At 53.9% G+C, this 23,090-nt stretch overlaps 1 protein-coding gene across 1 annotated transcript in view; it reads right to left on the minus strand.

Annotated features, from left to right (window-relative positions):
- Positions 1-7,091: 7,091 nt before the first annotated feature.
- Safb2 (scaffold attachment factor B2) overlaps positions 7,092-23,090 on the minus strand; it is a 21,760-nt gene continuing 5,761 nt past the window's right edge. The window contains exons 3-21 of the mRNA XM_013355147.2: positions 22,806-22,870; positions 22,523-22,729; positions 21,713-21,772; positions 20,679-20,706; positions 19,215-19,833; positions 18,790-18,839; positions 18,104-18,204; positions 15,584-15,733; positions 15,394-15,503; positions 13,537-13,664; positions 12,172-12,263; positions 10,719-10,855; positions 10,197-10,487; positions 9,649-9,786; positions 9,056-9,098; positions 8,492-8,619; positions 7,718-7,830; positions 7,571-7,637; positions 7,092-7,400 (exon numbers count right to left, since the gene is read on the minus strand). Coding sequence (XP_013210601.1) covers positions 7,256-7,400; positions 7,571-7,637; positions 7,718-7,830; positions 8,492-8,619; positions 9,056-9,098; positions 9,649-9,786; positions 10,197-10,487; positions 10,719-10,855; positions 12,172-12,263; positions 13,537-13,664; positions 15,394-15,503; positions 15,584-15,733; positions 18,104-18,204; positions 18,790-18,839; positions 19,215-19,833; positions 20,679-20,706; positions 21,713-21,772; positions 22,523-22,729; positions 22,806-22,870 — 2,672 coding nt within the window. The 3' untranslated portion in view covers positions 7,092-7,255. The remainder of the gene's footprint in view (positions 7,401-7,570; positions 7,638-7,717; positions 7,831-8,491; positions 8,620-9,055; positions 9,099-9,648; positions 9,787-10,196; positions 10,488-10,718; positions 10,856-12,171; positions 12,264-13,536; positions 13,665-15,393; positions 15,504-15,583; positions 15,734-18,103; positions 18,205-18,789; positions 18,840-19,214; positions 19,834-20,678; positions 20,707-21,712; positions 21,773-22,522; positions 22,730-22,805; positions 22,871-23,090) is intronic.

Below are 23,090 nucleotides of genomic sequence, written 5' to 3' on the forward strand. Positions count from 1 at the left end.
TCAGGTCCCCAGTACAGGTTCTCTCCCTAATCACCTGGGGTCGCTGAGCAGCAGCAGGACCGAGCCGTCCTGTAGGCGCGCCTCGCGCACCGTCTGGTGGTCTGGCAGAGGCCTAGCGTTGTAGTAGAAGGTTCTGCGCCACGAGCTCACGCCCTGGCCCACCAGCTGCGCGCGCAGGTCGCTCAGCGTGTCGCGGGGCCGCACGGTCAGTGGCAGCAGCAATGCCTCGTCGGCCAAGTGCACCTTGATGTGGTAGCGCTTCCAGCGCGACAGCCCGCGACGCAGCCCCTCCATGGCCGCCGCCAGCCTGAGACTCCGCAGGCCAGCTCCTGCCAGACCGGCTAGGCCACCCGCCCCCGCCCCTCCACCCCTTCCCAGGCACGCCCTGCTGCAGGAGCAGCCCACGGGGGCGGAGAGGGGAGGGAGGAGGGCTGGTGACGTTTGTTGGCTCTGCTCCGGCCTCCACTGCAACCTTTCCTGTCTTTGCACAGGTGCTAAGGCCCTGGGGCAGAGACCACAGAGCAGGAGAGACCCTGGTGTGTTGGAGAAGCTAGGAGTTGGCCCTGTTGCTGGAGTGGAGGGAGCGAGGCTAGAGAGAGAAGAGGAACGAAAGGAGAGCAGTGTAACCTGCACACCCATTACCAGAACTTTCTCCCTAATCTACACTGCACTGCCTATGGGTTGGTGGAACCCAGAGAAACTTCAGTCTTGGGCCTTCGCCATCCCTGGTCCTCTAGTTGGGGACAGGGGACAGATTCTCCAGCCTATGTGGTCACGGCCTTAGTAAGGGGGACAGATCCCATCTGGGTTGGGCTGGGAGAATATCATTCATGAGGCTATTGGAGCTAGGGCTTCAGGGGATGACTAAAAGTTCACCATTCCCAACTGTCCACAGTTACCACCTAACACAGTTCAGCAAGGGCCCAGTGGGAAAAGGGGTCGTCCCAGCCTCCTGATCCTCGCAGCCCTTTTTGGGGATGCCAGAAGCATCTCATCTCAGGGCGCTTACCCAGCATGCAGCATGCGTCTTCCTTGCCTGCCCCACAGGATGGAGCAGTTTTCCCTCTGACACAGACTCGGGGTTGTCATGGGCAACCTTGTCTCTCCCTGAGCCTCTCAGTGTCTCTGTCCACTTGGCGCCTTGTAAGACGATGTTGTCACAAGTCTCCTGACACACACTCACCCAGGAATGGCTCTGCCGAGAGAACACTCTAGAAGGTGTTAAATTTGATTCCACGGAGAAAAACAAATAAAACATTCTAAAAATCCAGCACCAGTGACATTTTTGTGTACTTCAGAGGTAGGGGGAGTCCCTGAGAGAACAGGGCTAGCCTGGTCTATAGAGTGGGATCTTGACACCCCCCCCAACAAGGAAAATACACAGGAAAATCATACATCTCAGTGTGCTGTGTTGGGTGACATTAAATCCAAGAGGCTCTAATTACGAGATTAATAGCTGACAACACCTACACCCAAACACTTCACACAGGGGAACAGGACAAAGCTGACGAAAACCCATGACAGTCGACACCTAAAGCCTGACTTCACAGTATATAAAGTTTCTGGAAATCAACAAGAACCAATAGTAGATTAAAGAAATGAACAGAAGCCGGGCGGTGGTGGCTCACACCTTTAATCCCAGCACTCGGGAGGCAGAGGCAGGCGGATCTCTGTGAGTTCGAGCCTGGTTGACAGAGCTAGTTCCAGGATAGTGAAGGCTACACGGAAGTACCTGTGAATCAAGAACCAACACCACACTGTACAGTAGGAAAAGGGGAACTGTTAAAGTGACTTCTTGAAAAGCAAATTCAAATGTCCAAGTTTGCTGCCGCCGCCTGGGCCACAACATAAAGCCACGATCCCTCCAAAGAGTCAAAGCACAGACAACTGTCTCAGCTCAGGTAGCCTCCACCCGCTGCAGCCCCCATGGCCCTGGCCCTCGCTGTAATCAATGGGTCCCAGTGGGTTTGATGGAGCACAGGTGTGATGGAAACAGGGCAAAACCCTGTCTTGAAACCAAACAAACAACGAAAACCCAAACCACAAAAAGCTTGTAAAGGGCCTTAAATTCCAACACTGGAGGGGCGGGGCGGGGAGCAGAGACAGGCAGATCTCTGTGAGTTCAAGGCCAGCCTGGTCTACAAGAGCTAGTTCCAGGACAGGCTCCAAAGCTACAGAGAAACCCTGTCTCAAAAAAAAAAAAATCAAAAAACAAGGGCTGGAGAGATGGCTCAGAGGTTAAGAGCACTGGCCGCTCTTCCAGAAGTCCTGAGTTCAATTCCCAGCAACCACATGATGGCTCACAACCATTTGTACTGAGATCTGGCGCCCTCCTCTGACGTGCGGGCATACATCGAGGCAGAATGCTGTATACATAATAAATAAATCTAAAAAAATCAAAAAACAAAAACAACTTGGAATGGAATCCAAGGCTGGGCATACAGTAGGGAAATGACAACCTTAACTGGAGGATTCTAGGCGGGGCTCCACCCTGGCCACGCCCCCAGCCCCCTCACTGGGGATTCTAGGCAGTGAGGTTGGGGGCTCTTTCAATACAAACCACAGATCCCACCCACACTGGTCTACTTTGCTGTGTGACTGCAGGATGCAGACTCAGTCACTGGGCTGAGGATCCTGGCTCAGACAGCTGTGTGGTCCCTGTGTGGACAGTCAGACCAGGGCACAGTGCACCTACTGAGTCATTCACATTCAACCTACAGCACACGGGAAAACTGAGCTCTAGCAGGGGCAGTCGGTGAGTGGGTGACCAGGTCCCCACATCCCCACCCATTATCCATATGCCGAGCTCTTGAGTGTCACTCATGGGGACCTACTGATAGGGACCCACTGGTTATGGTTACAGCGAGGGCCAGGGCCATGGGGTCTGCAGCTTTTTCCTAATTAAAAAAAAATACGTTTACTTGCGTGTGTGTGTGTGTCTGTGTGTGTGCTTGCACACGAAAGGCAGAGGACACCTTGTGGGATGGAATTCCCGTTGTCAGGCTTGGTTGTTAAGTACTTTTTCTCACTGAGCCTGCCCAATGCCTCCCCTCATTTGTTATCATAGTTATTTGTGGGGGGCTTCATGTAGCCCAGACTTGTGATGTAGCCAAGGATGGAGAGCAGCTCTGGATTCTGAGTCTGGCTCAGGCCAAATCTCGCTGGATCTCGGGGCCTCCAGAGACTTTGGGTACAGGGGAGGATCCACACTAGCCACCACCAAGGTCCCAGGGTCTCAGGCATTGGGGACTCCTTGGCACAGTGTGGCTCTTGGGCGCCACCTTGTGGCCACGCGGAGAAGAAGCGGTAGGTCTGAAAACGAGCCCCGCCCCCTCAACAGGCCTGTGCCTGTGTCTCTCCCTTCTACCTTTTTTGTTTCTTTTCTTTTCTTTTTTCTGACCTCGAACTCTCAGAGATCTGCCTGCCTCTACCTCCAGAGCGCTGGGATTAAAGGCATGCGCCATGCATTACCATTGCCCGGCTTTTTAAATTTTATTTTATTATTTTTATTTTTCCGAGACAGCGTTTCTCTTTGGAGCCTGTCCTGGAACTCACTCTGTAGACTAGGCTGGCCTCAAGATCTGCTTGCTTCTGCCTCTGGAGTGCTGGGATTAAAGACATGCAAGGTAGCATCACAGAGAAAACATCCTTCAGTCCCTCGCCTCCAGGGCTGAAGCCTGTTGTGGGTACTGCCTAGGGCGCCTGCATACGCTGTTCCCTCTCTGGGAAGACTGTTCCGGCTGGTCACCTCTAGGAAGCCAAGTGGCAGATGTGTCACAAGAAGCATTTGGGGGCTGGAGAGATGGCTCAGCAGTTAAGAGCACTGGCTGGTCTTCCAGAGGTCCTGAGTTCAATTCCCAGCAACCACATGGTGGCTCACAACCATCTGTAATGAGATCTGGTGCCCTCTTCTGGCCTGCAGAGTACTGAGAATACTGTATACATAATAAATAAAATAAATCTTTAAAAAAAACCAAAAAACAAAAAAACAAGAAGCATTTGGAAGTGAATGACAGACAGAACAGCGAGGAACATGTGAGAACCCCAGCTCATGGTCACTCTGGTGACCCCAGGAACAGGAAGTGGAGACACTGAAAGCCACTCTCAATACTTGGTCATGCCTGCAGAAAGACCAGTGCCTCCTGGGAGAGCTATTCCACTGGCTCCTCCTGGCTTCTCAGTCCCATGGGGAGGGTGGGACGGGTCTAGAAGGCATGAGACACCTTTGGTGGCTTTGGCATGCTGGGGGCTGGAGACAAGGGCCTTGCTAACACGACATTATAGATGACAGCTGGAACTCACAGCCCGACAACACCTGCTTGAGCAAGGAGCTAGGAGCCAGTTTGTTGGACAGGGTGTTCTGGAATCCATGGACCTGCCTTCGCTGCCTGGATGATGGTGTCACGGACCGGACCATCAGGGAAGCTCCCTCCCACAGCGGATAGGAATGAACAGAGACCCACAGCTGGACAAGGTGCAGAAAGTGAGGTCGAGAGTGCAGCATAAATGGGAGGTCTCCACCACACCTCAGAAAGTCTACCTGAAAACTGTCTTCCAGACACAACAGGACTGACACACAGGGGAAAGACTGGAGCTCCCACCCTACTGAAGAAGCTGTCTCCAACTGATACCGTGGGAGAAGGAAAAGCAGCTTTCTTCAATGAATGTGCTGATTTATTAACCACACACCAGGGCAGGCCCCATGCCCAGTAGCTGGCCAACATAAAACGAACCCAACAGTCTATTTTGCTTTCCTTGAGAATTGTTTTGGGGCTTATTGGTTGTTTACTTGCATGTTCTGTTTTTTGACTTTGTGGTTTTTCTCTGTGCCTGTGTTACTGAAGAACAAAAAAGAACAAAGTTCAACAGATGGCAGGGGAAGACATGATCAAATTATATTGGATGAAAAACATTCCAGCCAGGTGGTGGTGGCGCGCACCTTTAATCCCAGCACTCAGGAGGCAGAGGCAGGTGGATCTTTTGAGTTTGAGACCAGCCTGGTCTACAGAGTGAGTTCTAGGAGTCAGGACTACACAGAGAAACCCTGTGTTGAGCTCCCTCCAACTCCCCAAAAATAACCCGAGGCAGGAGCCATGATAAGGTGTGGAGCCCTGCCTAGAATCCCCCAGTGAGGGGCTGGGGGTGTGGTCAGGGGTAGAGTAACAGATGCCTGGAAAGGTGTAGGCAAGAAGCTGAGACCAGGATCAAGGGATGCAGGTTAATTCCATAAGGAACTGTGGATATTGTGTGCAGCAAGCTCAAGAGGTAGGTCCCTGAATACTTGTTCCGAACCAAGTGACATTAGTATGTGGCCAGGGCACCCGGTCAGTCTGAAGGGACAGGGACTGGGTTATGTGACTTGCTGCCTGGGGGGTAACCAGCCTGATTGACTTCAGTGTTAACTAATTCTGGTGTCCCCAAGGACTGCGACACACCTGTCACTAGCCACAGTGAGGTGTTCCTTTTGTCCTAGAACTTGGTAATGTAATCCAGGCTGGCCTTGAACTCTCATGTATGCCATGACACCCAGTGACCAGATGTCTTAAAAATAGACTGTACAAGGTACACTGGCAAAATATCCCCTCCGTTTCATGATACCCCACTGTAACCCTGCACCCGAGGGGCAGGCGACAGGGATGGGGCAGGGACAGGTCAGCCCAGCACTTCCGCTTCTCAGCATTTAAGCACTTGCTGTATGTGAGGCACCATAGGCCTTTGGGCAGTTTAACAGTCCTCCAGTAGGCAGGACAGCGGCACATGTAGGAGGGCAGGGTTGCGAGTCTGAGGCCAGCTGGCCTATGTGGAGGGTGGGCTCCTTTAACACTACCCCACCTTAGCTTTTTCAGGACAAAGCTTGGAGGCAGGAAGCTCATTCTCAAGTTTGGGTGGTCATGTCCACCACCCACCTGCTGAGGATCCTATCAGTCTCAGCGCAACAAAGCTATGCCCGCATTCCACACATCCTCTCCCAGCTTCAAGCACCCACAACGCCACTTTTTTGTGCCCGAAGATTGCAAGGATGTCCATGAGTGGGCCCTGCAGTCTGCATCTGGTGTCTGGCTTGTCCTAAGTAGTGTCCTTGAGGTCTGGGATGTCCTGACTGGCCTAAACAGGTCTTGCCTCAGCCTCAATGCTGTTACTGGGATGCCATGTGGACCGCTAACCCAGCCAACAGAGCTGGAATTGCTGACGTGCTCAGCAGGCCCCAGTGCAACAAGGAGCATGTTCCGCCTGCCTCCTCACTCTTTAATAAAGCCGCAGCAAGGCTGACATCCCAGGGGACCAAATACAGCCTCGGGGACAGACCTTGCTGGCCTGAGGTATGGCAAGATGCGCTCTGGCAGGCTGAGGAACACAGAGGCAGGCTTGGTGTTGGGTGAGCACAAGGATCTTCAGAGATGGCCCAAGGCAAGCTGGACAACTCACTGTGGCCCAGAGAACCCAGTGAATTCATAGTCAGTTTGTGGTGCGGTCAACTGCTCAGGAAAACCCAATCTGACCCTCAGTCACCATGCAGGGACCTCTTACCCTCGTGCCATGGTCACAGGGGTTTGGATGCTCACAGCTGAGCCTGTGATCAGAGGGATGGGAATAGATGTTGAGGTGAGTTGTTCTGCAGCTAAAGCCTGGCTGACACTGCCTGACTGGGTACCATCAGGCTGTGGCTTTTCAAGGCCTTTAGGGAAAGCCATCTCAGGTTTCTGTACCAGGTCTAGATGAGGAAAGGTGGCTGATGGCTCTACAGCTGTCCCTCAACACCACAGCCCTTCCTCACCACACCCCTATCCTTCAAAATATGTTTGTGGCTGCCCCTGGAGCTCTTAAGCACTACAGGCCAGCTACTATGGACACTTCTCCAGCAGTTGGTTGACACAGAAAACTCCCAGAAGCCCAGATGTGGCTCTGCCAGGAGAACCTGTCAACCCAACCTCACAGCTAGAGGCAGGTCTGGCTGAGATTCCAATTTCGCCACGCCTGAGGCTAGGCCCTGAGCATGGGCCAAGAGCAGGGATACAGCTGCAGCCACAGGAGCTGGGCGGGATGAAACAGGCCATTCGAGGGGTATGGAATGCCTGACAACAGATCCCTTGTCTTACAAATGGCAGAATAGGACATGTTTATTAAAAACACCAGGAGAGTGAGTTCACACAGACACGTGGCAGAATCTGCGACTGCTGGTGGTGCCATTAAGTGCAAAGTGGCTTGAGCTACAGCCTCTGCCTCCATGGAGCGGCAGGGTTTGGTCCACGGCAACTCAGTAGCGGCGGGTGAAGTGCGGGTGAAGGTGGGGGTGGAGGACTCTGCCACCCTGGTCCTGGCTGGTCATGCCACCACCTTCTAGTCCACCAGCGGGTATCACATGGCCCTGGGAATGTCCACCATGTGCAAAGCTGCTTTGCCTAGAAAAAAGGTAGATGGTTTGCAATGGTCAAGCCTGGTACTACAAGGTGCCACCTTGCAGAGAACAGGACCCTATACAGTTCACTCTCAACACCAGACAAGCCAGTGTGTAATCGTGCAGAGGGAGGGAGAAAGGAGAAGACAGTGGCTGGCATTGCAGCCTTCTTACCCAGTCATGCCACCCCGGCCTGCCGCCACATGTGCATGCCCAGGTCCTGCAAGGCCCCGCTCGGCACCTGTAGGACAAATGGCTCTGTAGACTCTGCCTGTACTATGGACCTGGTGCTCATCCACCCCTAGCACCCCCCCTTGGTACCTCGCCACCGTATGTGCTCATGGCCTGTCGTGTTTGTGTCCACAGCACTGTGCCAGGCTGGAATCTGCTGCTCCTCCAACCGTGAGTTGTGCTCTGCCCATTCTCTGCCGACTCTGACAAACAGAACATGGCTGTCCCCACTCACTTCCCATCACACTAGAAAGAGCCCTGATCCAGGGCATCTTCAAAGATGGGACTGTGGCCAGAGGTGGGCAATTAAGGTGCCAGGCACCACCAGGGAAAGGAGAGTCACCAAGACACCCACACTGTAAGGCCACAAGCAGTCACAGTGGTTCATGCTGTGACAAACACATGGGCAGCAAATGCTGGCAGCATGACCCACAGCTGACAGAGGGCACGGCACACTGTCAATGTGTGAGAAAATGGCAGTGCCCACAGTATGTTATTTTGTGGTAGACAGGACCACCCCAAACACACCACAGAATAGAGGGGTCTCAAGGACAGTATTCAGTGAGACCCAGACACAAAGGGGCACACGTGTGTCTGTGTGTGCGTGTGTGTGCATTATGTCTGCAGGATTGAAAGCACCTGGGATGGGGAACACAGCCAGAAAGGTGGATTCGTGGTGCACAGTCCAGGTGGGTGACGTGTAGGCTGCTGGGGCATAGTTTTCAGTATGAAAACACTCCACTACAGGCTCCACTGAGGGACAGCAGACAGCGTGGAAGCCAGCCTGTGCTCCACCTCAAACCACCTGTCCCCTCCGTGAGCACCCAGAAGCCACCCCAGGCTCTTCCTGCAGAAGGCACTTACCTGGGGGTAGGGGGCAGGCCTTGGCCTTCCTTCACCTTGTCAGAGCCGTAGCCACACCAGCTGTCCCGGGAGTCCCAGCTGTGGTGCTCAAGGGTGGCTCCGTGGCTGTGGTGGTCATCTAGGTAGTGCTGCAGGAGGGCACGGGAGAGACAGGGGTGTTTCCTGGGGCCCATGTACACACAGGGCCCGGCTCCAATACTCTACCAAGCCTCTGTCCCCACTGAGCCCATGTCCCCTAGATGTCCAACAAAGCTGGGTGGCAAAGTACCTATGAGGCAGCTCAGCCTGTGCACACCCCACTGGAGCTCTCTTGTTGACCAAGGAACAAGGGACACTCAGGGGACAAGCTTTTCCAAAGCCCTGTCTTGACCTAAGCCCATCCCACAGGACCCTATCTCCTCTCTGGAGACTCAGACCATGGTGTATTCTCCTGATACTCAGCACACAGCTCAACTGGAGGGGCAATGAAGGTCCCTAGGGCAAAGACACCGAGTTCCCAACTAAGGGGCAATTGAGTTGCTGTTCCTTCCCCAGCAGGGGCCACAGGTGACCACTGCCACTCACCTGCCCATCACGTTCCTCCATTCCTGGTCTGGATCCATCTCTCCTGCAAAGGGAACAGGGCAATGATATGGGAGCGCATGGGAGTGGGGTGGAGGCAGAAGTCTCCCTTGGGGACAAGTTCTGTATCCCCCTTCCCCATCAGCATCTCTGTCCTAGGAATACAATGGCAAGGATGGGACTATTAGACGGAAGGCTCTTCTCTGGAGGTGGGAGCCAGGGCAGAACAGGCAGCAACAATCTCCATAAAGCCCGAGACCCAGGATAGCGGTCTTGCGCCTACAATGGACAGGGGTGAGTTGATCTGGAATACAGACAGCCTGAGGAGCCGGAGTAACAGCCCTGACAATACCCCAGGAAAGGGGGAATACAGTGTGAGCGCAGGCCCAGGATGCACTAGCACCCTCTGAGAGGCACGAGGGGCCTTGGCAGTTAAGACAGCGGAGCCACTGTGTGGGTACAGGGTGTCTGGTGTTCCCTGGTGATACCTGCAGTTTTCCTGGAGGTCCCAGGAAGCAATGAGCTTTTCAGAGAGCACTAGGACCCACCTGCCACACCTGATGACCCTGGGGAGCAGCTGCAGGGGAGGAACTGACCTGTCTATGACATGTTCCTGGTAGTGGCCACGCTCCCGGTGGTCAAAGTCGTGGAAGTGGTGATCCGGCCGTGGGAAGTCTCGGTACCTGTCCTCCATGGCTGCACGCTTCCCTTCAGGCCAGTAGCTGTCCTCTCTCCTGGTTTGGGTTTTGCAAAAATACTTCATTCAAGGTGACAGCAGCAGCATCCAGTACTCAATGGTGCTGTCACCTCAGGATGGAGGCAGGCTGCTGGGAGCGGGCTATCACCAGCACCACAGGCATGAGCAGTGCTGAATCCCCTGCCTCTTCCCCTGTCAACCTATCCCCTGGGGCTCTGTGAAAGTGATGGGAATCACAGGTGCCTGAGCCTCCTCCAGGCTCCCTCAGCACGCCTGCAGTGACTGTCTACTGGCTCAGAGTCGGCAGCATCTTGCTCTCTCCATGGCCTCTCACTGCCCATGAATACAGGATGCATGCAGGGTGGCCACAGCAGAGAGCAGGCCAAGGAACAGCACCACATGGCTTTCCATAGAGGAGGCAGCACCCGGCCATGGCATGACACTTACCGGGCTTCTAGATCATAGGGTCTGCGCAGCGCCCGCCGCTCCTGCTCAGCCCGCAGCTGCTCTTGCTGCCGCCGTAGCTCCTCACGCTCACGCATAATGCGCTGCTGCTCCTTGCGCCTTTCACGCTCCACACGCATACGCTCGCGTTCCAGCCGCTCACGTTCCAGCCGCTCTCGCTCTAGTCGCTGCCGCTGGCAATGGAGCTGCAGCCGTTCCCGCTGTATGCGTGCCTTCTCGCGCCGCTCCTGGAAGGCGTCCAGTCGCTGTTCGCGCTCCCGCTGCTCCCGCTCCCTGCAGGCAGGTGGCCATCAGCCCAGACAGCAGGCTGCGGCCTCAGCCAAGCCCTCCCCATCAGGACTCGGCAGAGGCCAAAGGTCCTCTGTCAGCCAGGCCTTGGTCTGCTTTGCCAGGAACACGCCCTGGTTCTGAGGGACACTACTCCTTACACCCTCTGATGGTGCCAGGAACCATTTCCAACCTTAGACAGGAACTAAGGCAGGCTAAGCCAGTGCCCCCACTCACCGTCGACGCTCCGTCTCCCGGATCTCGCGCTCTCGCTGTCTCTGGCGCTCACGCTCCCTCTGCTCCTTGATTTTGTCAAAAGACAGGATGTCTCTCTTCTCCGGGCCCTCTGATTTGCGGTCCTGACTTTTGGAGCTCTGCTGACCAGAGTGACTTAGTCAGAACTGAGTGGTGTGCAGAGGGTTAAGGTCCTGCCATGAGCTTTGGTGGTTGGCCTGGCACATGCCATCCTGCCTAGCTTCACTGCTCATAGCAGTGATGGGACATCTGAATTCAGCCTACGCTAAACCGTGGGAGGGCAAGTTCAAGGCCAGCCTAGGATACAGAGAGCTCATACCGGCTCTTCTGGCTCTGTGATTTTTTTTTTGTTTGTTTGTTTGCTTTTTTCGAGACAGGGTTTCTCTGTCTATCCTGACTGTCCTGGAACTCACAAACACTGCCTTATTTGACTCCTAATTGCTGGGGTCAAAGACCTGCACCACCACTGTCTGTCTTTTTTTTGTTTGTTTGTTTTTTGAGACAGGGTTTCTCTGTAGCTTTGAAGCCTGTCCCGGAACTAGCTCTTGTAGACCAGGCTGGCCTCGAACTCCCAGAGATCCGCCTGCCTCTGCCTCCTGAGTGCTGGGATTAAAGGCTTGCACCACCACTGCCCGGTGCACTGTCTGGCTCTTATCCTTAGCCTCTGAACTGCAGAGTCTGGCTCTTATGGCAAGGATGTTTGTGGAAGGCAGGGTTGGCCAAAGCCCCACAGACCCTGAGGTCAGCACCAGCATTTCCAATTAGGAACAACCAGAAAGCTCTGAATTCAGAGGACCAGGCAGGCCGGCAGCTCACGGGGATCCCTGGGCTGCTCCACATGCATGTAAACAACAAGGAAAATGACAGAAGTGGGGTTTTGGCATAAAGCTAGCCATGAGCTATGAGGGGCTCCTGCCCTCATGCTTCTACAGTGTGAGTGTCCTGCAGTTACACTGATTGTCGCCCCACTCCATGGTCTTTGTGGGGGCAGTGCTGGTTTTAGGATTGTACTTGGGGTTCAGAGGGCAGCCCTGAGAGCTATGGGCGCTTCCAGTCAAATGCTCACTTACACCCTGCACCAGTGGAAACAGCAGGCACTGCCATGTGAGCCTGCACTCATCACTGGATGCACCCCAGCCCTGTGCCTGGTGGACCACAGTGTGCTAGCCTGGCTTTTTTGGATAGATAGTTCCAGAGTGAAGTCTTAGGCAGGCCCATACACCTCCCTGGTGCCACCAAAGACAAGGTCCTACTTTCCTTTGGGTTCACTTGGCACAAGGCCAACAGCAGAAATAAACATGTCATCATTACACTAGACTATGCCGGATGGGCCCATCTCTGCCAAGGCTGCCCATGCCTCAGTTCCTGTTCTGGAGGTGGGTAAAGCTGGACAGAGGATGACAGCCAGGGCCCAGACCTGCCACTCAATGCTTACTCTGTCCTTTGACCTGCTTGTGGCCTTCACGCTGATGACGGGTTCGCCCTTGGACTTGTCCATCACAACTGTACGTTCCGTGCCTCTGCTTCCTGCATGAAAGCATAGGCAGCCATGAGCACATGGACACACTATACCTCAGCTTTGCAGACCCCCACAAGTGTGCAGAGAGTGTGGCCCTGGTGGGAGTGTCACCCAGCAGCGGGCAAGTTTCCTCACTGTGTGGTGAGGCAGATTGGGCATCTCTGTGCTGCAGGCTCAAGTTATAACCCAGGAAAATGGTGCCTCTGGGGAGGGTGAACACATGGAGAAGCTGTTATTTCCTTTCATTTCGTTGTTTTCAAGACAGAATGCTTTCTCTCTGTGTAGTCCTGGCTATCTTGAAACTCACTATGTAGACCAGGTGGAGCTCAAAATCAGGTATCTGTCTCTGTCTCCCTCTGTTTCCTAAGTTTTGGGATTAAAGATGACTGGCATTTTTAGTTTTAAAATCTTAGCTTTTGTTGAGAGGAGCATCTCAAGCTGTTTTAGGGAAGAGAGCCATTGGGCTCAACAGAAGATGAAACAGGATCTCAGACAAACTTGACAGCAGGTAGTGCAGTTGACCAGTATCAAACGGGAGGAAACAGCATGGAATATCATGCATGGGGCCAGGGAAACGGCACAGTGCTAGCCTCGAAAGCTGGATCATGCGAATGCCAGCTGCAACACAAGTTCAGCAGCAGTAGAGGGCTCTGTGTCATCACTTGAGCACCACCAGGAGCGACCTGCTGAGGCCACTGTGGGTGTGAGTACACACAAGGCACAGGCACATTTGCAAAGGGTCCCAGCAGAAGCTGTCAGCTTTGTCCTGAGATGGGTTTATCAAGGTGCCCTCCTGCCTTGGCTCTCCGAGTGCAGTCTGTGCTCTAGGGCATCTACCATGCCCTTGACAGGACAGGGACCTGGAGGAACCGGACTCCACACATAGCCCTAGGCTCAGGCCTGACTAGGCCTACCCTCTACTGTGGAGCAAGACCCTCTTCTTCCTCTTGTGTGGCAGTGCCTACCCCCAGACTTCACCCACATGGTCTGGTGCACACCTGATGCTGTGATTTTGTGACAGGGGTTTGTTAGGCTGTCATAGCTAGCGCTAGCCTTGATCACAATCTTCCTGCCACAGTTTTGAGGAGGGTGACATAGGTCCATGCCCCTATGCCTGATTTGCAGAATAGAAACTTCTGTTCTATCACATGGTCTATGATTGTTGCTATATACGACAAAGAAAACCCAGTGAGTGGCGAACCTTGGTTGCCTCCTGCCTGGGTCCTCCCCCTCCCCTGCCATGCCTCCACCTCTTCCACCAGTGTCCAAGACACAGCCCACCTGACTTGGCAACTCGAGACCGACTAGCAGCTCCTGGTGTGAGCTCATCTTGATCCTTCTCTTTTTTAATGTCTTCTGGCCTTTTCTCCTCCTTTCTTTCCTGCTTCTCTTCCTTCTTGATCACAGTTCTGTTGAAAACAGAAAGCTGTAGCCTCCAGGTGACCTACATGGGAATTACCAGCCCCACCCACCAGTGAAGGAGATCTGAGGCCTGCACCACCCTGGCTTCTCTTTGGCGGCCTAAAAGCTGGAAGCACCGGGGCTAGAGTATTCCTGAACCCGGGCACCTCAGCTAGTCCACACTGACAACCTTCCTGTCTCTTGATGCTGGGGTGGCAGGCATGTGCCCTGACACCTGGTTCTCCATGGTGCTAGGGATAGAAGTCAGGGCTGGAGAACACGCCCAGTGTAATCATTCACTGTTTCTGTGTGTGGGTGTACCCATTAATACATGCATTAAGACGGCAGAGGACAACTTGTAGGAACCGGCTCTCCCACCAAGTAAGACTCTGGAATCAAACCCAAGCCATCAGTGTTGGCGAACACCTTTACCAGCTGGGCCACCTTGCCCACCCTAAAAGTACTTCCACAGAAGGGTAGTGGGTAAGCCTGTCTCTCCGGCTTTTGCCCCCCCCCCCCTTTCTACACTCTTATATACCAGGCAAACACAGTGTTTATCCAGCCACAGCCCCCTTTCCTTCCCAGAGCTGCAGGAGGGGCTCTGTCCACCTTCTATGGCCTGTTGCAGGCGCACACTGCTGCTTCCCCCACCTGCCTCTCAGGTGCTGGCCAGAGACCTGACTTGTTCTTACACTTTTGCCTGGATTGTCTCTTTAGACTCTCATGAATCAGCCTGATTTATGTCTGTTTTCAAATTCATTTATTAGTGAGACTCTGATTAGAGGGGACCCTGATCTCCCAGGCATTATAATGACTCTGTTCTGCTACCATGTCCCAAGATGGCACTACTAGAATAAGCCTGAGTTTTCTCCCTATTAGCAGGCCATAGGTGTGCCATCTACCATGTCTAGACACAAAGGCACAGCCAGGAGCCTCCTAGAATGAGTCCTAGCCCCACCTATGCCTGCTGGGTGCTTCCCCAGAGCCTGCACCCTCCAGAGGGCCAGGTGGCAGGGTCTGATGTATGGTCCCAGTAACGCCCTAACGCTGAGCATTCTGGTTCACTGCTGTCACTCTCACTGTGGGATCTGAGGAACAGTGACCACTCTAAGGCCAGCTTGCTCCCCACTAATCTGGGGAGCCTATGTGCAGCTGCGAAGCCCAGTCCCACCTGCACCCTAACAACACTCATGTGGCACTTAACAACTACCTTCCCCACCACGGAGCTCTCCTGCCAAAATTCCCTCAATGCTGGCAAGGACACAAGCTGTCAGGGACTTGCCAGGTTTCCTGTCTATTTCTGCTCAAAACGTAAGTCATGTCCCTTGGCAAGAGCACTCCTGAGACCCTGGCTCCAAGTGCTAAGGATGCCGTGGGGATGTGCGGCATGCCAGGGACATTTTTAATATCCGCGTGAACATGGTGCTGTGTGACATCTGTCAGGGTTGAACACATGGCCCACTCAAGGTCAGTACTGTGGCAGGAGGGCTGTGAGCTGGCAAATCCAGGGCACATCTGGGTGAGTTGGCGCAGGAAACCCTTCCAGGTCAAGGCTGGCCAGGATGCCACACTAACCCCCCTGCCACAGCTGGTATAGAGCCTGCTGGGAAGCTACTCAGTGACTTGGCTCTGGGCTCTGACTAGGGATTGCATTGCCTGTCCTATGGCTACCAGCTGGGAAGTGGGGTTTGGAAGGGTACTGGGACCCCACGGGACAGGGCCGCCACGTCACTGTACTTCTCCGTCTTGATCTCCACAGGGTGAGGCCTGTCCGGCCCTGGCACCTTCTCCTTCAGGTCACAAGATCTCCTGTCTGTCGACTTCTTCCCGGAGGGCTCGTTTTTGGCCTAGAATGTAACGGGGTGGTGGTGACTTGGGGGGAGCACAGCCCTGTCACTGTTGTGGGTGGCAACAGCGGGCATCTCACCTTCTCCACAGAGATCATCCTTCCATGTAGTTCGGTTCTGTGCAGGTGGCTGATGCATTTGGTGGCCTCATCTGATGTGGACATGGTCACAAATCCATAGCACCGAGCCCCAGGACTCCGGGCGTTGGTGACCACCTTGGCCCCAACAACCTCCGAGGGAAAGAATACACTAGTGTAAGGACACACGTGGCCCCGTCACAAGACACAGGGCTCATGAAGGATCAAGCACCAAGCACCCACTGCTGCCATCCTCAGCACTCAGCTCTGCCTAGTCACCTCTGTGAGTCCTAGAGAATCTCCACTGGTCAGAGCACAGTGGCTCTCATGGTGACAAACAGTACAGAGAGCCAGTCAAGTGTCACATGAACAGATATGAAATCTAGTCAGACCTTGCACAGCCAAAGGTAACTCCTGCCGGGCCATGGCTTCTGTGCCAGGCCCTATGCCTAGAGGTGGTAGCCACCACAACAAAGGGAAGGGCTGGTGCTTTGCCAGACACACACAAACCATTCAGACTGCTTGGTTCAAGCGTGGAGTTTCTGGGCCATGGGCAGGGAGGGAAACTGAGGCCGGTTAAAGGTGAGCTGAAGGTTGTAGAGGCTCTGAGCTGGATTGGAGTGGCCTGAGCCATGCATGGGTAGGTATACATTCAGGGCCCCTCTCAGGTAGGGAGAAGGCCCTGTGGAAGGCAGGTCACTCACTGCTCATGTAGGACAGCCAGGTGACACAGCAGCTGACAGGGGTGCACTGTGACCAGTCACAGGTGATATGGGACAACTTGCATGGCAGAATCTGCTGAGGCAACAAGTTGCTCAGCATATTAGGGAATATAAGAACCCACAAATCACCAGAACCCAGTTTCTGGAGGTGAAAGATTGACTGGCATCACACAGCAGAGGCCATTGAACAAAGTGTAAGAAAATCTACTAGAACGCCACAAAAGCAGGGACTCCATCCAGGCCTGGGGAGGTAGGAGAGCCGGGGGCTAAAAAAGCAGAGCCCAGAAAACCCAACATGTTCTTCTGAAAATGGTGGGAGAAAAATGTAGTGGGTAGTTGAACAAAGACAAATAAATCAAGCCCAGTTGGACTGGGTGTCTGTTCACAGAAGAGCAAGCCTGCCCTCTTCAGACACTGAGCCCTCAACAGTCACATGTGTTGCAGGAGGAAGGCAGGAGGAAGGCTGTTGAACTCTGCTTTTCATGTCAAACATAACCGGTAACGTGAAAACAGTAAAGCAGCAGGAGTTGGCGCCACACTGCACTCCAGCACACAGAACATCACTCGCAAACAATGTCCCCCCTCCCCCAGCATCCAGGGAGTCAAACAGCCAGAGGGACAACTGCACCAAAAGGCTTGGACTTCGGACAGAGTCAGGGACTGGCGGCACAGTACCCTTGGACATGTGTCCCTCTACATACCTCCCTTCTCGTAATGGAGATGCTGCTCAAGTATAGATGTGCACCTGGCCCACCCTTGACCACTGTATTAGGAACCTGACCTTCAGCGGGGTGGGGGTTAAAAGAAATGGGGGGGGGGGGAGAAAGACCCCCCCCCCAACTTTCAGCCCCTGCTGTCCTTGAGACTTATGTAGATAACCAGGCTCACAGGCTCTCAAGTGTCTGTAGCTAGGGCACTCCCGGCCTCTGCACCCTGCAGTGCATGCATGAAAGCAGCAGCTGACAACAAAAAATAGTGGGAGCCTCAGGGCTTGTCTTATGACACCACCTGCAGTGGGCGTGACAACTGCTCAGAGCAGCTGTGTAGGTCTGCACCAAGGGATAATGAAGACTACTGCAGGGAGCACACCCCTGTCCAGAGTGCTGTGTGCCCGTGCTCAGACTACCCCAGGGCAGGGTAGTCTCTCCTGTTCCCAAGGGAAGCTCTGAAGCGTGTACTGTACTAGTGAGAAGTTGGACCCACTCTCCTGCTCAAGTTTTCAAGATGCTCCAGGCTGAAGGACACAGAGGCCAACAGTTTCCTTATAGGCATACAAGCCTGCTGTGTTGGCCTTAGACTCAGAGGACTCCCTGCAAAGAGCTAAGTTTCCGTGAACTGTCTCCCTGCTGTACTATGGGTACTCTGAGCAGAACCAAGTGGGTGCTCCTTTCCTTCTATGTCCCAGCTGACCTCTAATTCACTGGGGTGCCCAGGATGACTTTGAATGACTGTGAAACTGGTCTTCATGCCGCCACCTCAAGAGCGCCGAGATCCTGTCTAGTTTATGGAGTGCTGGGTATGAGCGCTTTCCCAGCAGAGGCCTGTCACCACAGCTGCTCCCCATGTGTTAGGAGGGAGACAGTCCGATTGCAGCAACAAGAAACAGGGCAGGGAAGCTGGGTCTGAACTTGGCCCTGATTTACAAAGTGAGCTTTAGGTCACCAAGTCCAAATCATGGGGGTGGATCTACAGTGGCAGAGCGCTTGCCAAGTGTGGGAACCAACATCCGAGGAAAAGAACACTAAGAGCTAGGAGGCCAGCTCCCTCATCCACTCACTGGTGGGCAGGGGTGGGGCCCTACCTTCCCATGTTTGCTGAAGAGGCTCTTGAGGTCAGCAGCACGTGTGCTGGAGGACAGCCCGCTGACCCACAGGTTCCTTCCCGAGCTACAGCTGGCATGGCCTGGGGAGAGGAGGTCATCAGTGCCGCTAAGGCAGGACCCATCCACCAAGCTCAACATCCACCACACCGGGAAGACGTTACAAGATTCCATCTGCCGTGACTATGCGTGCATGTGGAGGCCAGAGGTCAACACCCAGGATCTTTCTTTCTACCTTATTCTGAGACATAGCCCAATGAGCCTGCAGCTCACAGACTAGGCTGGACAGGTGGGGCAGCAAAGCTCAGAGCTCATCATGCCTCTGTTTCCCCAGTGCTGGCTGGGGTTCCATGGATGGACAGAACCCTCAGGTTCACAATGCAGAGACTTTACACAAAGCCACCAGAGTCTTCACCCCAGATAATCAGAGTAATACCTTGTGGCAGAGAGATGGCTTTGCAAGACAGCTCAAGGGGGTCCTACAGGCACCTGTCCCTAACACAGCAGAGATGTTCCTGTCTGGGTATGCTACCCTGTGATGCAGACACTCAGAACCCTGACAGTGGTTCAGGGAAGGGCCATGTACAGGGCAACGGGCACATGTGGTAGCCTGCAGTCCATCCCTACCCGGACCACCACATGGAAACACAACCAAGGGAAGCACCTACCTCTCTCGTCTTTAATGACTGGCTTTATATCCTGTTCTTCCTTAACAGAGCTAGAGACAAAAACAAATGTTATTGCAACAAGGAAAAGGCGAAGTGAACTACTTTCAAAGAATGAATGTGCTAAAACTGCATACCTACCAGGGAATTAGTCTCAAATTAAACTGACCACAAGAATACAGTGTCAGTTCCCTACAGAGCAATTCAGTCTAGCTGGCGATACCAGTCATCAATTTAAGAACTCAACCATGACAGGCTGAGCAAGGGAAAACCAATCACCCCTTAAATATACGCAGAGACATGGAGCTGCCCGAAGGAGCTAGCGCTGGGCAGCGTGGCTGCCGACTGCAGGCTCTAAACAGCTCACGTGTGTCACTAGTGACAATGAAAGGAGATAGCGTCTGGTCTAGGACTGAGAATCAACAAACCTCATTTTCTGATCAGCGCCCTCACTGGCTGAGGACTCTTTAGGAGCTGCAGGGACGTCATTACAAGCGTCAAAAGCAAACTTCTTCACGTCGTCTTTGCTATCTCGGGGCTCAGGGCTCAAAGCTGCTGTGGGCGCTCTCACCAGCTCCTGGCTGGTGGCATCCGTGAGCAGGGCAGCTGTGCTACTCTGCTCAACTGGCTCCTCTAGCCCTACAGGCTCGTGGTCCATCCCGGGGCCTCCGCCTGACAGCTTTGCCTGCGCCCGGCGCAGTCGAGCCTGCTTGTACTTCCACCTGCGCTTGGCACCTTGGCTCATCACCTTCACCGGCTCCCTTTTCACTACTGCTAACGGGGCGTCTGCCTCGCTCCACTGACACAGAGTACTTGGAGACTCAGACTCGCTGTTGTGGACCAAAGCTAAATCTCCCTTTTCTTCTTGTTCTTCTTCCTCTTCCGGGTGTCCGCAGCTCTCAAATAGGTCCTCTTCCTCCGCCAGCTTCCTGTCTGGCCCCACACTACTCGTGGCCTGGGCAAAGGGCTGCTCCAGCTCCGAACCTTCTTCTTTTACTGGCTCAGATTTACAAGTTTCCCCCAAAATGTCGAGTATTTTCTCATTTTCTACGGATTTAACAGGAATAGAATGGCACAAGGTTTAATCACCAGGGAAATAAAGCAATCACAACTGCGGCTCGGGCGCGGCGGCCCCGCTCACACCGACAGAACTGCTGGCTACACAGAGATTGGAAAACCCGCTACACAGCGCCTGCATCCTACCTGCGCCCTCAGCCATGGCGCCCCCAGCCTGCGCTAAGAGCAGAGGCGCCCTCCCTCCCACCCCATAACCACGGCGCAGCTTCCACAGCTTTCTTCATGGTTTCAATCACATCTGTGTCTTCAGACTTCCTTCCAATGTTCATGGTGTTGAAGCCATGGCAGTCACGGTTTACTGAGGAGCCTGCTGCTCCCGGCTTGAAGGATTGAGTTCAGCACCACAGTCCCAGGTGACTGGAGCTGCTCTTCGCCTGTGAGAACTCGGCAGTCCAGAGGGGCCCAGGATGAACATCTTGGCAGAGACCCACTTGTCTTCTGGCATCGGTGGCTCCAGGATTAAGTGCCCTACCACAGCCTTGGCCTGCCTCAACTGCCTCAAACCCTTTACTGTGACTGGGTATGGTATCACAAGATCTGCCTCATGTGTGGACACACAGCCTCACCCAGGGACCATTTACAAACACTCTGCACGATCTGATGCAAGTGTCACATCTGCCCCCAAGGCTGCCCTTGGACTGCCACAGCACGCACACAGATCTGGTGATACAGTGGGTTTCCAATCTCTGATCCTGTGTGACTGGGACCGTCCACCACTGGGGTGATTTACGAGACCATAACACAGCTTGAGAACAGACGGACTTAAGCGCAAGCAGCAGGGCGCCAAGCCACAATTTTGCCTGTCTCAGCAGTACCTGGTTCCAAGGGGGCTCCTTCATCAGCCTGTTGGAGAGAGAACAGAAGGGCACATGTCACTCTGAATAGCACGGCCACGGACCCCATGCACAGATCTGTCACCAAGGCTTCATCCACTGATGTGTCCCTTCAGACAGCCGCGCCATGAAGAAGCTCCTGTGTACAGGCTGAGATGCTCCTCTAAGCATAAGAGCAAATCCCATCCCGCCCATTTTCCAGGTAGCAAAGACACAGAAGAGCAAGGCAGTGCCTCCCTGACCCCAGAGCTTGGGATTTAAGGAAGCCTGCCTACTCAGTCAGGAGAGTGGCCACACCCTGCACACTCCTGGGACCCAACAGTTCCCAACACTAGCATCTCTGAACCCCAGGAGCTGCACCCCTTCTTGCTTCAGGGCCACCACCACACCAAGTTCATCCTTGAACTCAGCGACACTAACCCCAAGCCTGAATTTCTCTGGGAACCTTCCAGGCACTTATAGAGCAAAGTCACCTGGCCCTCTAGTCCCTAAGTCCCACCTCGCAGTATCTCCACAAATCACACTACAGCCTCCAAATGCAGGTCCGGCTAGCATCTGTACTACATTGTAAGGTTTGGAGGTGACTGAGTCACAGGGCTCTGGCCCCATCAATGGCTCCCTCCTTTGGTGGTTGTGAACAGACAAGGGGAAAGTGCTGGTTGGGGAAGAAGGAGTCTGCACCGTCTCTGTTCTCTGGCCACCGAGCAGCCTCCTCTAGCACACTTTCTCACTGCCTGGTGTTCTTCCTCTCAGACATGTAACAATACAGTCACCTGATCTTAGACTAAACCCCTGGAACTGTGACCTAAGGGACATTTGCTGCCGTAACTGTCCCTTCAGCAACTGCCACAGGGTGAACAGCCAGTATATGTGTGCTCTACACACAGGCACACACATACACATTCAGAAGCCACCCCCCCGACACACATACACACCCATACACTCATGCACACAGACTCAGACACACACTCAGTCTCTTCTCCTACAATGCAGAACCACAGGGAGACGCTACTCACCAGAGTTACTTTGAGGTCTGACGCTGAAGCTTCAGGAGTCTTAAAGACATCCTCATTCACCTGGAAAAATGAATCAAAACATGACTTCGTGGAGGCCAGAGCAGTGAACACCTCTGTCCACTCCTCCACAGCACCCATCACTGCTCAGCTGAGATAGCACAGTTGCCCGACTCCAGGCTGAGGCGGACAGCGGCTCTCCTCATGCAGCAGGTGCCCCTGTGCTGGCTGAATGAGGACTGACGTCCCCAGCCATTTCTAAGGGCGAGACTCACATCCCAGGTGGAAACTGGGTGCCTCTTCATTCACCCTTGCTACCTCAATCTTACTTGCATGCAGACTGTGCATAGTGGAGGACCTCCAGTTTATCCATTCCCACTAGGAGGTGTTCATAGATCCCAGTCTCAGTTGAAGCTGAGTCTTAGCAAGTCCCTCAGAAAGGAGACCAGACTATACTGAATCAACTAGCTGCTAGTGCCATGCAAAGTCAGCCTAAAAAGGACAACAGGTGCCCATGGGACAGACACGTGCTGGGCTCAGGCCTTGAGAACTGATAGCAACACCACCAGGTGACAGAAAACAACCTGCTCTGTGGAGCGTGTTTCCACAGCACTTAAAACCCTTGTGACCTGAAGAGCCTTCATACCACCCACACGCCCCTCTCTGTGAGTCCACAGCACTCCCTGCACTATCCCAGAGCAATGGCCACCGGCACCTGACTGTGGAGGGATTAATCGGTTCTACCAGGACCTGGGTAGCCCTGATGCTGAGCCCCCAGGGCCGCTGGCGCACGCGTGGCTGCAAGTTACCTACAGCATGCTCCAGGAGCTGAGCTGGAAGCTGTCCCAGCTGCGCGGCCACGTACTCTTTACTGTCAACGAAGGCAGGAAGAACGCAGTCGTCGGTGTAGCCCTCCCCCAAGCAGGGCTCAACGAGGTCCTCAGCCTCCGTCCCATCTGGCACACCTGTGTCCATGGTGTCCCTGTCCTGTGAGCTCTGCAGAGTCACAACCCCGTCCTCCTGTGAGGGGAGTGAGGACGTCAGTCACCAAGACCATGGGATGTGGGAAGGTGTGCCGCCCCCAGGCCCAACACACCTGCCCATCTCTGGAATCTTCTTCCAGGCCGTTGTCCTCGCCGCCCTCCTCCTCCATCTTGAATCCTAATTATAGAATAGTGTCAGTTGGGTTAGAGTCCAGAGCCAGCCTCAGAATTCCTCCATATTGCAGAGATCCTGTCTAGGTGGGATGTTTTTCCCAGCCAAGACTTCAATCATCTTAGCAAAGCACTCAGACTCTGTATAAAAGCCTTAGGAGAAAGCTACAGAGAAACCCTATCAAAAAAAAAAAAAAAAAAAAAAAAAAAAAAAAAAAAAAAAAAAA

Source organism: Microtus ochrogaster, unplaced genomic scaffold (assembly GCF_000317375.1).
Source record: "Microtus ochrogaster isolate Prairie Vole_2 unplaced genomic scaffold, MicOch1.0 UNK98, whole genome shotgun sequence".
NCBI classification, from domain to species: Eukaryota; Metazoa; Chordata; class Mammalia; order Rodentia; family Cricetidae; genus Microtus; species Microtus ochrogaster.